Genomic DNA, 17,123 nt, shown 5'->3' with positions numbered 1-17,123 from the left:
TGATTTAACCAAAAATAAACAAAAAAAAATCTATATTGTTTGCTCATTTCCCACCTTTCCTAACTAGAATAGTGCAGTTTCCAAGCGTTGCTGGTTTCAGGACTTAAGTTTGTGTGTTCTGAGCTATCCAGACCTTGCTGTGGTAGTGGGAAGTCCTACTGCTTACCAGTGAGAGTAGGAGCATTGTAATGCCTATCTGACACAAGAGGAGTGGTTTCCAGCTTATCATGAAGGGTTTCACATCTAGATCAAGAGAGGTCATTGTGCCCCTGTACTCTTCTCTTATCAGGCCAATGATTGAGTACAATGCCCCATTTGGGATGTATCTCACCCGACACCTGCAGCAGTTTGAAAGACCCCAAAAGTTCCTCACCAAGAGGATAAAGGGTCTTAAACATATGTCATATGCTGCCCGACTGAAAAAAACTCCAGCTCTATTCAGTCGCATACCGCCTACTCAGAGGTGATCTGTGCCTGACGTACAAGGCCATGTCCAATCCGGAATTAATGGACATGCTCCACCTCAGAAAACCCAAATCCATCAGAGCCATGAGAACAAGAGACTTAAACCTCAACACAGAAATAAATAGGACGTGCTGGAGGGACAGATTCATAACCCAGAGGCTCCCTACACTCTGGAACAGAATCCCAGTCCATGTTAGGCAGAGCCCCTCACTGACTCTATTCAAGAGTAATCTCAACCAGTGGATGGTAGATCGTAGGTTTACCCCAGGGGTCATCTCTGTGTCACTACTAGACAGAGGCACAGTAAACTAAACCCTAAAAGGGCGTAGTATTCTCATCCTAAGGGGTGGTGAAAGCCGCACACACTCTGGCTAGGCTTATAAATGCCCTAGGGCAGATAGCCTAGTACGAACCTATGAACCTATGAACCAGCTCTGAAACTGTAATTTTATTGGCCATTTTGGGCTGATTTCTATCACTTTCAACTTTCTGGCATAAATGCACTTGTTTGCATGCATTAGCACTTCACGCAGCACCGTGGGGCTACGGTTAAACTATTCCTGATGCCTGAAAATCTGCTCTTCAAATTTTCCCTTAGAACTAGCTAGTTTATTAGCAGTAGCACTAAAATCTGTAACCCTGTGACTAGCATTTGCTCTAAAACCTGCAAAAAAGCAATAGGAAGTCTAAGTTTGTTACAAGCACTCATCTCTCCTTGGTAACAAGGAGAAAATAGTCGTAGGCACTTGACAGCCTACAATTGCAAGTACCTTGCTACAAAGTAAGGTAAAACAACTCTTGTACTATACACAGAAAGCACCTAACCAGGCATGTCCAAGGTTCAGTTTCCTGTGATTTCTCCTGTCCACCTGGTGAATTTGAGCATACTGGGCCAATGTAGCAATTGGCACATATACACAGACAACCCTCTCCTCCTACCACCAAACACTACAACCTGCAAGAGATGCACTTACATAGCCAAACTGGAAGCAAAGCTCTCTCCAGCCAAGATTATGCTAGACAGTCAAGAGGAGAAGGTTAACACCCACACAACACCTCAAACAACACATAGTCCTTCAAAACCCACACCATCAAAACCCACACATAGCAACACAAAACTCACATATGAGGAGGTTCTTAACACTAACCTGCCCAAGCAACAAGGACCTCCGAAGCTGAAACACACACAAACACCACCCCCAAACACAACCAAAGCATCACATAGCTCACAACACCAGTGTGCCACCCAACAGCAGCCTCTTGCTGTATTTCTATCTCTAAGAGAAATCACTGTACCTAAACAACTTACTTACAGAGGAAGACAAGTGCTGGTGAGTGGGATGTTTTCAGATCCAAGACAAGATACAAAATGCACTCACTTTCTCTCTGAGATAGTTCTTAAATTAATAATACACATTTCTGCTGAATCATCTCAGTTTATATCATTCTTGTCACCTCTGCCTAAGTTTTCCAGGCTAGCAAGAACTTAATTTTTTTTAACATGCCTCTGTTAAAAATACTTATCTCTCAGAAGTTAAAATTTCTCTCTTAGAAGCTTGCCTGAAACTGAAAGTCATAAAACAATTACCTTGGAAAACTGTAATTGCCTCTGTTTCCAGACAATGGAATGAAACCCCCAACCTACTCATCCTTTCTTTTAGCTGAGATAAACTAACTTTATAACACATTGTAAAACTCTTTACTTATCAACTTATTTTCTTAGAGTTCTGCAAGTTAACTCTGTATGTCCAAATGTCTACTATGAAACCATATATTTGCATTTACATATAGTTTATACACATTTTTTTCTCTTTTCCATCAGGGTGCACTGCATTTACAGTCTTGAAGCTCAGTACAGAACATATAGTTTTCTTACATTTTTAAGCAAGCATACAAATCATATTACTATTCACAAATGACATATAATTATTTACACAATTCTATCTAACTGGGGTGGAAATTTTCAAGTGTCATATAATTATCTACAAAATTCCAGCTTACTGGGCTGGCACTATTTTGGTTTATCACAGGGCGTTTAGTCTATTTGCATAGTTCATGTAATTTACACCCTGTATTTTCTTTGTGATGAACCTCCTAGATCCCTCCAGCTGCTGTAAGTATCTAGTCAACCATATGCCAAATGGCACACTGTACTCAATTATTGGTCGAATGTAGGCTGAGTACAGCAGGAGAATAATTTCCATAGATTTGGATGCCATATTTTTACTTATAAGTTGTGCCACATAAAAGGATTTCCTCACCACTGTGGAAACATGGCGGTCAAAATTCAGGCTACTATCTGTGCACCTAGATCTCTCACCTCTGAGTCTACTCTAAGGGGTTTCCTATTGATGTTGCAAGGTATTTGACTTCCCAAAGGGTTGCCTTTACTTTTGCCTCCTTCTTTCCTGCACTTACCCCTTGGGGTATGTGTGTGTGTGTGTCTGTGTTTTTTTGTTTGTATGTGGGTGCATGTGTGCACGCGTATATGTATGTGTGTGTGTGTGTGTGTGTGTGTGTGTGTGTGTGTGTGTGTGTGTGTGTGTGTGGGAGTGTGTGTATGAGTGTGTGTATGAATGTCGGTGTGCATGTATGTGGGCTTGTTTATATTATGTGGGTGCGTGTGTATGAGTGTATTTTTGTGTGTGTGTGGGTGCATGTTTGTGTATGTGTCCATCAGGTGTGTGTATGTGTGTGTGTGTGTGTGTGTGTGTGTGCGTGTGTGCGTGCGTGTGTGTGTGTGCGTGTGTGTGCGTGTGTGTGTGTGTGTGTCTGTGTTTTTTAGTGTGTGTGGGGTGTATGTGTTTGTGGATGTTTGTGTGTGTGTGTGTGTGTGTGTGTGTGTGTGTGTGTGTGTGTGTGTGTGTGTGTGTGTGTGTGTGTGCATGGGTGCCTATAATACTATGAAGCATGGGTTGCTAGGAAGCACACTACCACAGTCAGGTCTGACAGCATAGTGTTTGATTCAGAGACATGGTAATGAGCCCATAAAGACATGTTTCTGTATGTAGCCTTATGTCATCTCTGAATCAGAGATGCTTGTCATCATTGTAACTGACCAATGCTTGTTAAGCCTATTAAGGCTAGTGGGAAGAATCTCTCTGAATCTCAGGGCATGTATATTTCACGTTTTTTTTTTCATTGTTTGTAGGAGTCTATCATATTGCATGCTATTAGGGTTGTAGCTTGCTTTTGCTGTGATGTCTCAGTTCTGTTAATTGCACATTATTCAGAGCTGTACACAGTCTGACAACCTTATTTCAGCATATAACAATCAGCTGTAAAGTGTTAATTTTTAACAAATAACAAAATGTTATTTCAGTGTTACTCACAGTTTCCTCCCTTAGTAACAGACTGACTGCGGCACGTCCACTTTGATGGTTCAGCCGTATAACACATGCAGCTGAAGTAATTCCCATCTGACAGGTCACTGACAGAAACCGTAGTACCGACACTCAGGATATTATTATTATGGTTGTAATCGGTGCCTAGATCAAAAGTAACAGTTTCTGTCGGGTTCTTATTATATCTGTATTTCTGTTCAGTGTCCTGTATTTGCTGATCATTTTTATACAACACACATAATCTGTATTTATAGCTGTTATTTTTGCTGCCACATACAATTTTATTTTCATTTTCTTCCATTTTTATCTCTGGCTCCTCCACTTGATCTGCAAAAAAGGAAATTTGATCTGTTAGTGAAATGCATTGTTATCTCAAATGATTAAACATGATAAACTCAGAATTAACAATATGATATTACTTGCTCTCTGGATTACACATTTGTGACACATTTACTCAAAAGTCAAACCTAAAGAATCAGTGTACGCTGCTGTTCTGAGACGTCACACACCTTTTTGTAAGACGGATGTGTATGAAGCAAATATATTTTGAAATTATGATGTACCCCGGGATTCATGAAGCTCGGCGTAAGGCCGGTGTAAGGCCTGCGCTGGCGGTGCAGTGAATAGTCGGCATAGTAGCGCCATATGCATAGTAATGAGTGCGCGCCGCAACCACAGACACGTGCGTAGTGTACGTGAGCGAGCCCAAGTAGGATGCGTCCGGAGGCGTGGCTAAGCCGGCAGGCGATGAGCAACCTAAAATGCTGACTGCCACAGTCCGCCCATAATAGTAATGTCACCAGCCAGGGCCCATGCAGAATGAAACGCACGCAGAGTATGCAACATAGTACCCGTCCCAACAAAAGGAGAAGCAAACACAACCCACGAAGCCCTAAGTGTACCCGTCCAAGGAACAAAGGATACGCGTAACACCGTGTTCGTCCAGCAATGCGTCAGTGGGCATACCCAGAGAAGGTGTACTGCAGCATGTCAGCCCGCCACACCGACATAGGAGTAGCGACTAAGGTTACCACCTGTCTTACTTTGCGAGGGGCAGTCCCTCTATGGGCAGTTGTGTCCCGATAAAAAATATTAAAAACGGCAAATGTGCTAAGATTGTAGGACATAATTATATCCCGTATTTTATGTAATGGTCGCATAAAATAGTTATTTCCGTAACTAAAATACCTAAATGTCACAAGAAACAGAATAAGCAACCAAACTGCTACAAGAATAAGCTTTTATTTAGGCAAACAAGTTAAGTTCTATGCTATGTACTGACCGTGGGTATGTGTCGGCCTGTAGAATCTGATGTGAGTCCCGAAAATGTCCCACCTTGGCTATTGGAAAAGGTGGCAACCCTAGTAGCGACATGGGCATGGTCACCAGGGTTACCAACTGTCCCACATCGCTATGGACAGTCCCTCATTTGACAGTTGTGTCCCGCCAAATATCGAAAAATGGCAAATGACCTGAGATTTCCGGGCAAAAATATTCCCTCAATATACCTGTAATAGTAGCATAAAACATATATTTTGTATATGAAACACATACATGGCATAAGAAACCAAATAAGGAACCCAAATGCTACGAGAATAAGCATATATTATGGCAAAAATGTGAAGTTCTGTCATCTCTACTTGGTGTGGGTATGTGTTGTCCTGCAAAATCCGATGTTTCCACAAAAGATGTCCCACTATGGGCATTGGAAAAGGTGGCAACCATAATGGTCACAAGCAGTAGTGAGAGTACACAGCCGGGTAGCCGTGTCGACATAACAACAGGAATGAACCAAGATACCCTAAACACAGGCAAACATGTGCATAGCAACATGTACCACACCCAGCAACTTGTTTGTCGCATACACAGGACGGCGTATGTCTAAGCGTAATATCCAGAAGCAGAACCCATGCATGCAAATGTAATACACAATAGCCCCATTGTAGCATGTAAGTCCCACCCATGTACGACCGTGCACCCAACCCAGCTAGCAGCCTTGTGCAGCTACACACCTACACACAATGGGCATACCTGAAATGTGGTAAGATGTATTGTTTTAGGCAGTGCCATGCGGGCAAATATGTACCCCACATGTCACCAACCCACCTCAGGTACAGATATGCAAATGGCTACATGTGAATGTGTCTGCAGAATGTGTACATCCCGCATGTGGTATGCACTCGTCCAAACCCTATAGGCCTGCACATGCCACGGTGCACATAACTGTACACATGTGGACAAGTCGGGATGTTGAACCACAGCACTGATGATTAGCTATGCAGACAAGTCAAACACATATAGCGGAACATGTGCCTACCAAACAGGACGTCCTAACAGGGTGCCACAGGCACAGAAGGGGAAGGTGGGACATCACATGTGGAGTGTAGCGTTGCCGGACGGCCAAACACCCACGGCCAAGGTAAAGGACGGAACAACATGCATATGGCCGGATGGATGTTGTTAGAAAAATATATATAGAAATACATATGAAGTGCCAGTTTAGAAGCAAAATACTATATAATGCATTGAATTGTACTGTACAATATGGCAGTAGAAATGATCATGCATGTAATTGGTGAAGCTTAGCTGCAGTGTGATCGAACTCTGACCCTGGCAGTAACCAGTTCAGCAGGCTTATGTCTCTCAGCATCAATTATCTGCTGGGTTACAGAAAAATAAATGTATGTACATGTATATCATCCTCCCTTCCACTGAGGGGGATGGCCTTGTGAGCTCTATCGAAGATAGAGTACAACTCCTTACCAGAGAGACAAAGGAACGTATTAAGAAATGAACTGACTATTGTATCGGAACAGTCCAGGGTCCTTGAAACAGCAACAATTACAGAAGGACACTGTAATTGACCAGGTGTCTTGCAAGGCTGTGTTATTCTCATGGGAAAACATTTTAAAAGCATTACCTCAGCACCCTCATATGAATAGAATATTGCGGACCATAGTGATGGAAATGCCCTGTGACTGACCACGTCAGTAAGGTGGGCAAAAGCTGATTGTAAACACTATATAAACAAATTGCTTCCTGTATAGAGTCAGACAAAACTCTTATACTTGGACTGTAAAGTTTTATGCCTGCTGGTGTACACTACTTAAACGTTGTGAACCTGAGCTTCCTGTGTTATTGACTGTCACTTAGAAAAGCCTACTGATTTCTACAGTCTGGTTTTAACAACTTATTTGACATTGTGGTCCTTCTTAGCCGGTATTCCCTTGGTAAGCTACAGGTCAGAGTGCATGGGTGGTTAGACATCTGCGCAGGAGAAGTTGCCTAAATGGTTCTTCTTGAGTGAAAAGACCTCTGACTGAATTGTTGTGTGTAAAGAGGCTGTCCACTGTCTGATCTGTGGCTGAAAAGCGGAAAACTGGATCCCAAGAAGAAAACGTGCAGTCATAAACGGGAGGCTCAGGTAAGGAGAGTTTGCCTCTTTGTCTCTGTTGTAGATCAGGGACCAGGCTACATTGTGTTTCTGTTAACAGTTGTGATAGCAGGTCGAAGACCAATCCAAGTAGTTTTACATTTGGACATAGATCAGGGGAACACAGAGTAGAGTAAATAGTCATTGTAGACACTACAGTGGATACAGGGAAGGAGATACCATGTGGTACGAGAGAAGGGTTACGTAAAAGTCATTTAGAAGACATGGGAGATTAGTGCACTAAGAGATCGTGAGATCCACGTTTGACAGGTGATGTGAAGTATATGCAATTGCAGAGAGCACATAATGTGAGATATTCTGCAAAATGGGGTAATAAATATGACATTGATGGTATATTAGACAAAATATCGTTAGTGAAACATTGGAATCACTTAAAATGTGACGCAGATGTTCTAGGGTTACCACCTGTCCCACTTTGCGAGGGACAGTCCCTCTTTGGCCAGTTGTGTCCTGCAAACAAACTGAACAAATGGCAAATGTCCTGATATCTTAGGACAAATATATTTCCTATATCTTCTTTAATAGTAGCATAAAACAGTTATTTTGTATCTGAAACACCAAAATATTATAATAAACAGAATAAGCAACGCAAATGCTACAAGAATAAGTTGCTATTCGGGCAAAACGTAGATTGCTGTCCTCTGTACTGGCAGTGGGTATGTTTTGCCCTGCAAAATCCGACGTTCCTAACACAAATGTCCCACTTTGTGCATTTGAAAAGGTGGCAACCCTAAGATGTGCAGGCTAAAAAACAGCGACAATTGGGTATCCCTCAAGCACATAGGTGGATTGAGGTAGTGAACCGAAGCGAACAGAAGACTAAAAATGTGAAAGCATCATACGTAGACAAAGAAGATAATAATACAGTAGTAGCGACACCCCCCCCCTCCACCACCTCCGATACCACATCCAGGATATGAAGCGGGAGGGCAGGCTAGTCCCTCCCACATTATCCTGTGGCAACAGAGGTATCACAACGACCAATTGTAAGAGAAGCTATTGAAACCACATCACAAACACATAAAATACCTAGGGACACTCAAGTAAGAAGAGAGTCACTAGAACAGAGTGAGGATATCTGTCAATTAATTGAAGTACCGAACCCTCAGGCAGGACAAGAAGGCCAGGACCCAACTCCCTTAGTGTATAGACCGTGGACACCAGAAGATATCCGGAATGTCACAGAGGGAATTCCCCATCCACAAAGTAATCACTATTCACCATGCAATACCCTGTATCTCCTGATAGAAAAGCAAAGGGGAATGGCGGATGGTACAGGATTTACAAGCTGTAAATCATGTAATAATACCTAGGGTACCAAGGTGCCAGACCCACACACTATATTGAATGCTATGAACCCGCAACAGAAGTATCTTACCGTGGTACATATAAGCTATGCTTCCTTTTCAATACCTATACATCCAGATAGTCCGTATTGTTTTGCATTTACATTCAGGGTAACAGATACAGCCATACCCAGCTATCGCAGGATACTGTGAAAGTCCAACGATATTCGCACAGGAGATGGCTAGCAACATGCCGGTGTTTACTCCACCCGGGGGCAGTCAAGTTCTACTTTATGTGGATGATATCCTGCTTGGCCCCTACCCAGCAGCAATGTAGGGAAGATACAATAGCATTATTGAAATATTCAGCAGAACAGGGACATAAATTAAGCAAGCAGAAATTGCAACTATGGAGAATACAGGTCAAGTACCTGGGATATGTGGTATCCAAGGAGGGTAGAACATTAGATGACGATAGGAAGGCAGCAATTTCACAAGCACCCAAGCCAACTACCAAGAAGGGAATGATGTCCTTCCTGGGCCGACTAACTGTTGTCGAAGCTGGTTACCAAACTATGCTTTGGAATCTGCTCTATTGTCTGCTTTAATCTGTAATACACCTATGGCAGCACATTATATACTACACTGGATTCCAGTAGCAGAAACAGCTTTCTGCAGACTAAAACGATTGATAGCTTCAACATCTGTTTTAGGTCTCCCGAATAAGCATAACAGATGTTTCCAGACTGTAGATTGTAAGCAGGGATATATGACGTCAGTCTTGACGCAACAGCATGGAAGTAAGCAACGCCCCATAGCTTACTACTCATCGCAGTTGGACCCAGTGGCATGGTCATTGCCACATTGTGTACAGGCAGTTGTTGCAGCAGCCATGTCAGTACAGGCCTCGGCATCAATGGTATTATCCCCCCCTCTCACTGTGAGAGTGCCTCATGCAGTTGCGATCATATTGCTGCAAGAGAAAATAGCATTCCTGACCCGTGCTAGACATCTTTCTTGTTTGACCATACCCCTGAGTCAACCTCATATGGTGATTGAACGTTGTACAACATTAAACCCATCAACGTCACGTCCAACACCTGTGTATGGCACACCACACAGTTGCCTACAGGAAATGGAGCAAATAACTTTACACAGACAGGATATCACTGATATACCCTTAGATGATGCAGAGGTGACAGTTTATGTGTACGGATCATGTAGAAAGAGTCCTACAGGAAAGAAGCAAGTAGGTTATGCAGTAGTTATTGATAATGAGATTGTAGAAGCCCAACCCCTGCAGCATAACGTGTCTGCTCAAGCAGCAGAATTGATAGCTTTAACACGTGCTTGCACTCTAGCGAAAAACAGATGTGTGGACATTTATACCGATAGTCAGTATGCTGTCTCTACAGTGCATGTTTATGCGCAGCAGTGGAAGAATAGGGGAATGATAACATCCACTGGTAAACTGATTAATCATGCGCAATTGATCTTGAATTCATTAGATCTCATTCAGTTACCCACTAAAGTAGCTAATTGTAAATGTGCAGCTCATACAAAGCAACAGGATAAGATTAGGAAAGGTAAGGCACGAGCTGATGCAGCTGCAAAACAAGCAGCCTCACAGTCAGAAAGTGTCATTTTGAATGAGGAATGACAATCCTCAGAGATTCTAGATTTAGAAATGTTAGAAACAATGCAAACATCAACTACGAAAGCAGAAAAGCAGACGTGGGTAAGACGAGGAGCAATCCTTGAAGACGGACTGTACATATTCACAGTGAGAAAGCCAATATTAACGTCTAAGTCATTCAGATATGCGGCTTTGGTGAGCCATGGGTAGAGCCATGTCTCAACAGGGGGGATGGTACAGTTGGTTAACAGAATATTCCTAACATACGGAATTAGGAACCACATACAAACATTTTGAGCAGCGTTTCATATTTGCAGTAGACATCATGCACAGGGAGCATTTCAACCGAAGCGAGTGAGTTTCCCTACACCACCATATCCGTTCCATACTATTTGTATGGAGTTTATACAGCTGAATAAATGTGAAGGGAAGAAATACTGTTTAGTGATTGTAGATATATTATCAAAATGGGTAGAAGCATTACCAACCAGGAATCCGGATGCAGCAACAGTGGCAAAGGTCCCAGTAAAATAAAGTATCCCTAGATCTGGCATACCTAGAGAAGCTACAGTGACAATAGAACACATTTTGTGAACCAGACAGTCCAGCAACCTGGGGGATTATTTGGGATTTCCTTGAATAATCATTGCATGTACAACCCACAGTCAGCATGACTGGTGGCGAGGTACAATGGGATCCCGAGAAATAAGTTGAGGAGGTTGATGAGTGACACCCAGACGAATTGGATTTGCTGTCTACCTCTAGCATTGCTGAGCATGACAACAGTTCCGAATGTAAAGGGTTTGACCCCCTTTGAAGTAGTATTTGGAATGGCATATTATGTGCCACAGTGGAAAGCTGTCATGCCTGCAGAGCTGGAGGTCGATGGCTCATTAGCAAGTTACATGAGAGGATTGTTAACCAATAACACTGTTTTGCAGTTAAACTCTTTTTCAGAAAAAGAGCAAGTGAAGCCGGATGCAGAGCTGACTCCAGTATCCTGGGTGTGTTTGACTGTTATCCAAACAAGTAACTGCCCGAGTCCAATGTGGGAAGGTCCGTACCAGGTACTGTTGGCAACGCCTACTGCAGTAAAGTTTGCGGAAAGGTCGTCCTGGGTTCACCTCACCCTTTTCAAACCTGTAAAGGATATCCAGTCTGATTTACATGTTGTAGCCGATATACCATAGAGACAGAATCACCCATGGCAGAGTGTATAACAATACAAAGCAACCCCAAAGACATTGGTTTACTGTCCTACTGATCATACACCTATTAACCATGTTTGTAGTGACTTTACTTTTGCTGTGATCTTTCCTGCATATAACTACACAGATACAAATAGTGATACGTGATGAACTGGCCACAGATTGGCATCCAAACCTCAACACATACCTAGGCATGATGCGTGTGCATGTACAGACTATGAACATTTCAAATTGCTGTGTTTGTACTGCCATACCTACATCATATGGAGGACTTCCGATGTATGTTGTCCCCTTGGGGATAGATTGAGACTTGTGAATATTTACCTTTTGATACAGGTTCTGTGAGATCACAGGACAAAGTGGCACTGTACTTACCTGTTACACAAAAAGGAATTGTTTGTTTTCATAAACATGATACAGTCCAAGTTGGTGGGAGTAATTGTAACATAACTGTGTCTTACAATTGTCATATAACAGCCAAATATTACAGTACTAGTTGTAGCATCATTCATGATTTGTATTTAAGCTTAATGATAACAACGTGGAAAGATGTGCAGAAACATCCTGAATTGTATAAACAGTCGTCTGTTATAGACAGGACAATGTTACATGCAGAGTTAACCCGCATCAGTAGTAAAGTAGAATATTGTTATTTTGTTTGTGGGAAAAAAGCATATCAATGGTTACCTGAGAATTGGTCCGGCAGTTGTTTTTTGGGTTACCTGGCTCCAGCCATATGACATACTGCAGAATTGCCTCTGGGTACGAAACGAACTGTAAGAGATATAGCTCGAAGAACTGGGAACTCAGTCGAGAAACCTACTAATACAGTGGGTGAAATGGAAGCTGTTTGGAAAAATCATTCTTCTGCAAGAGATAAATGAAAATTGACTCATATGGACTCGAGTGACAGTGTTATATCATGGCCTGGAACAATCCCAGCTTATGGAGCAGTGAAATCAATCAGGGAACTGAGGAAGTTGTCAAAACCTCTCGGAGGAATGAGCAATGCGACTTTTCGCTCTCGAACTTGTGACTGATGAACTGAATGCAATGAGAACTGTTGTGTCACAAAATGTAATGGCTCACGACTGCACCCTGGCGGCGAGAAGTGGTACGTGCGCGCTTATCAAAGAAGACTGCTGTGTCTAAGTACCACATAATAAGCACAATATCAACCACCACCTAGAGGTAATACAGCAGGTATCAGCCATGGCGGAACCAGGCCCAAACCCACTGATTAACTATTTCCAGAAACCATTTGGTGGATGGGGTTCACTCATAACTGAAAATCTTGATTGCCATTTGTGTTGTTCTGCTCATATTGTGAGCATGTGTCTGTTGCGGGATACTTTGTATGAAAGTATTAGTCAGGGACTCTGTTGACGTATCTGTAACCGAGACTATGTATCAAGACCTGTAGTGGGATTTGTTAATACCAAATGAAATCCTTTCTGAAATGTACAACAAATGACTTGCCTAGTTAAACGTTCCAGAGAGGAAGAGGCTAGGGAATGAAATAATGTTGTATATGTTTCTGGATAGAATAGAAGCAATCAAAGGAGGGAGAATGTTAGAAAAATATATATTTAAACATATATGACGTGCTAGTTTAGAAGCAAATAGTGTATAATGCATATTATTCTATTTTACAATATGGCAGTAGAACTTATCATGCATGTAATTGCCTGTAGTGTAGCTGCAGTGTGATCGAACCCTGACCCTGGCAGTAACCAGTGCAGCAGGCGTATGTCATTCAGCATTAGTTATCTGCTGGGTTAGAGAATAATAAATGTATGTACAGGTATATCTTTCATCCTTCCACTGAGGAGGATGGCCTTGTGAGCTCTATCTAAGATAGAGTACAGCTGCTCACCAGAGAGACGAAGGAACCTAGTAGGCGATGAACTGACTATTGTACCCAAACAGGCTTGGAACCTTGACAGAGCAGAATTTACAGAAGGACAATCTAATTGACTATGTGCCTCAAGGCTGTGCTATTCTCATGGGAAAACATTTAATAAGCATTACCTTAGCACCATTGTAGGAATACAATATTGTGGACTATAGTGATGTAAATGCCCTGTGACTGACCACATCATTAAGGTGGGCAAAAGCTGATTGTAAACACAATACTCATACAGCTGTTTCTTGTATAGAGTCAGACAAAACTCTATACTTGTACTGCATAGTTATTTGCCTCCTGGTGCACACTATTAAAACGTTGTGAAACTGAGTTTCCTGTGTTATTGACTGTCATTTTGAAAAGAGTAATGAGTGTATGTTCTAGCATGGGAATAGGTCAAGCCAACCACCACAATCACCATGTGTACCACATACAAACAGCCAGTAACACGCAGTAGTAATGCATGAAGGCATACACGACTGTGGGAATAGCACAGGACATATGGCACGTGCCAAGTGCAGATGCGTGACACAAAACCCCAGGATGGGGCTCCCTGCAAAGAGGAACATGTGCCAACCACACCTCCCACAGATGTACTGGCAATGACAACACATGCCAAACACACAGAAACACTACCGTCCAACCCACGACTGCAACGGAGGCTGGTCAAACACCACTATGAAGCATGCACAAACAGGGACATGTGTAACCGCTGCCTTAACACCCCCCCATAGGCCAAAGAAGAATAGAATGGACATATGCATGTAATGTTGTGAAGGATGTGTGGTAGTCCTCAGTATCACAGTGGTAGGGACACAGATACACTGTAATCAACCGTGACGTATGTGCACTGTAGACAGCATACCTGCAGGTAATACAGAGGACAATCACGTGCCACAGAAATATACACATGAGAAAGAGGATAGCGCATAGACAATTGTAAATGGGACAAACTATGAATATAGGTTCATAGGTCCATAGGTACAGGGTAGGCCATCTACCCAAGTTCAGCCATAACCCTACACCATAGTTAGGATTCCTTTGCCAACCTTCCTGTCCGGAGATAAAATGCTTATGATATTGCTGTACCTCTGTCAAGCAGTGATACTGATGTAATCCCTGGCCTATATCTGCAATCCCCCATCCAACGGACAACATACCCCTGAACAAGGCTAGCAAGGATCTCTGCCTCACATGTACTGTGATGTAGATCCACAGCATTGTGAGTGTCCGGGTGACGTATGTGTCACTCCAACACATCCTATTAATGACCGCATCAAGGTTCATGTCACCTGCCCTCGTGGTTCTGAGGGATGCACATACAGTAGTTGAAGCATAGACATGACATATGGGTCGACATGGCCTCGTATGTCAGGCACAGGTCAACACTGAACAACAGGTATGTGACTGAATGGGGCAGGGTTCGCAAAAGTGGGGCAGCATTACACAAATCCATGACAGCCTGCATCTGTATGACAATTAACCTATGAGGCCTTCCCAGCTGCTGTAGGTGTCGGGTCAGATACCCTCCGAATGGGGCAATGTAGTCAATCATAGGTGTAACATGTAATGAGTACAAGGAGACAATGACCTACCCTGATCTAGATGTGAATCCCTGCACAAACAGGTGGGCAATGTAGAAGTCCCACCGAACCATGATAGCAACGTGTGTGTTGAACGAATGGTGACCGACAACCACTGTCGCCTGATCCCTGGTAATCACCCCTGCGCTCAGTGGACTGCCACCCATATGCTGGAGAGGGGTGACCTAGTACTCCTCGACAGGTATGATGTTGCATTACCTTGCATTTAGCTGTAGGCCATGTCCCTGACAGCAGATATGCATATCTGGGAGGCCCCTTTGAAAGATATCCGTGTCAGATGTCCGTCCCACTATGGCACCCGTTTCGCAGTCATCTACAAACAATGTCGCCCATAACACCCGTGTGTGTGCCTGTACTGTGGAAATGTAGATGTATAAGAGGAGTGGACCCAGGAAAGAGCCCTGGGACACCGCCTGACAGGCAGTAGGTCCGACATGCTGCCAGCAACTATGACCGCATGGGCCGTGTCACATAGCCAGTTTACAACCCATCCTGTGATGTACGTGTTCACATCCAAGCCGATGGGTTTATCAATGATACCTGAGGGGGGTAATGTGTTGAAGGCCTTTGCCAGGTCGAGGTAGGCTGTATGGACTGCAAGACCCCCATCAATGGCCTCGGTCACTGTCCTGAAAACGTCAACCATGCTTTAAACGCATGAACCGCCCCTGACCAAGCCAAACCATGTTGGATGCAAAGTATGCAGGTCCCCTATGCCTTCATCTACGAGCCGCAGTATGATCCCTTCCCATGTCTTTGCAGATAGGTCTCCTCATGGTAATGGGACAGTAATAACCAGGGTCAGTGGAGGCATTGGCCCTGTGACGTGGGACTACAGTCGCCGCATGACACAACCCGGCACGCTACCCGAGGTGAGGCTACAAAGAAACAGCTGTCCTAACTGTGGGTCTAATTCCTCAATGAGATCGTGGAGTACACAGTCAGGTCACCAGTTGGTCTCATGGATGCTATGTTCACTACCCTGGAGAGAGCATGTCCCACCCGTGTGTCACAGAACATTTGGGGACCACAAACCGCTGGGACAGACATCTCTTCATGTGGGGGGGAAGGTGTGGAGATGTCCTCACCGAACTTGTCAGCCCGTATTTTGGCAATGTGTGTATGTTGAGTAAACTCCACATCATCGTGAACCCAGTCAGAGCATATGTGGGAGTGACCTCCCAGGTGTCCAGCATAGCAAATGAAGGCTGTATGATTGTCAGCCAGGTCCATGTAGATATATCTGTGGAACGTGCCCCGGACCATGTCATGACAGCCTGTAGCTGTACACATATAATGACCAAGGGTGTCATACCTCACAAGGTGTCTGCTCCGCCTTGTAGTAGCCACCTCCTCGTTGTACAGCTTGTGTATGGCTGGGGTACACCACACTGGATGCTTGGCATTGGTACAATGAACCACAGTTGGGTAAGGGAATGCCTGATCTATGCAGTCCTGTAGGTACCGGGAGACGGCATATGTAAGTGATGCAGTGGCTGCAGTACTGTTGACCACTGGCTCAGGGTCCTTAAAGGAGACCACAGTAGTGTTCAGAATTGTGAATTCTGCCTTTGAGCAAGCCATGTGTATGGTAACCGGCAACACCCACAGCAACGGATGTCAATAGCAGAAGCCATTGTACAAATAACATAGATTAACTTCGGCATGACAATATGTATTATCATACATGTATTGACACGTGTCTGCTAATTACACTTGCAAATGGCCGGTAAGACCGGGCTAAAGTTCCCGTGATTTACCTAGTCTGGAGGTGTTGTTCCGACAATAAAGTGCCGATACTTCCCAACCGATTAATTAAAGAGGTTGTTAACCTGCAACATTGGATGTACACCATTTGGTTCCGGTCTCGGAAAACATGGTTTCCGTAGCACTACACACTATGGGTAGTCAAGCAGACATACGCGATTGGTGAACACACAGCAGCAGTCAAACCCACTGGCCACACGGACACAGTCCGACAAGCTCTACACTTTACATATGCACATTGGTGTCCATTGTAGGACCCAAAAATTTCTGTATGGATTGCCAGCCTCCGCCATCACCCACGTGAACTGATTGTCGTGACCACGCCACAGCTACACATATGCACCGCAAGCGTGTTCAATGTTGATGATAGCTGTCCATGAAATGCAGCACATATGCACAGAAATCCCCAGGGTACCGAGTCCATAGAAGTGCGCCCCCCACCCTCAAACCAGT

At 43.7% G+C, this 17,123-nt stretch overlaps 1 protein-coding gene across 1 annotated transcript in view; it reads right to left on the bottom strand.

Moving 5' to 3' along the window:
* Nucleotides 1-17,123, bottom strand: part of LOC122815327 — a 741,432-nt gene that overhangs the window by 579,531 nt on the left and 144,778 nt on the right. The window contains exon 4 of the mRNA XM_044087743.1: nucleotides 3,798-4,136. Coding sequence (XP_043943678.1) covers nucleotides 3,798-4,136 — 339 coding nt within the window. The remainder of the gene's footprint in view (nucleotides 1-3,797; nucleotides 4,137-17,123) is intronic.

The sequence above is a fragment of the Protopterus annectens genome, chromosome 1.part1 (assembly GCF_019279795.1).
Source record: "Protopterus annectens isolate FY-2018-M chromosome 1.part1, PAN1.0, whole genome shotgun sequence".
In the NCBI taxonomy this organism is placed as follows: Eukaryota; Metazoa; Chordata; order Ceratodontiformes; family Protopteridae; genus Protopterus; species Protopterus annectens.
This window is presented reverse-complemented; position numbering and strand designations above follow the sequence as displayed.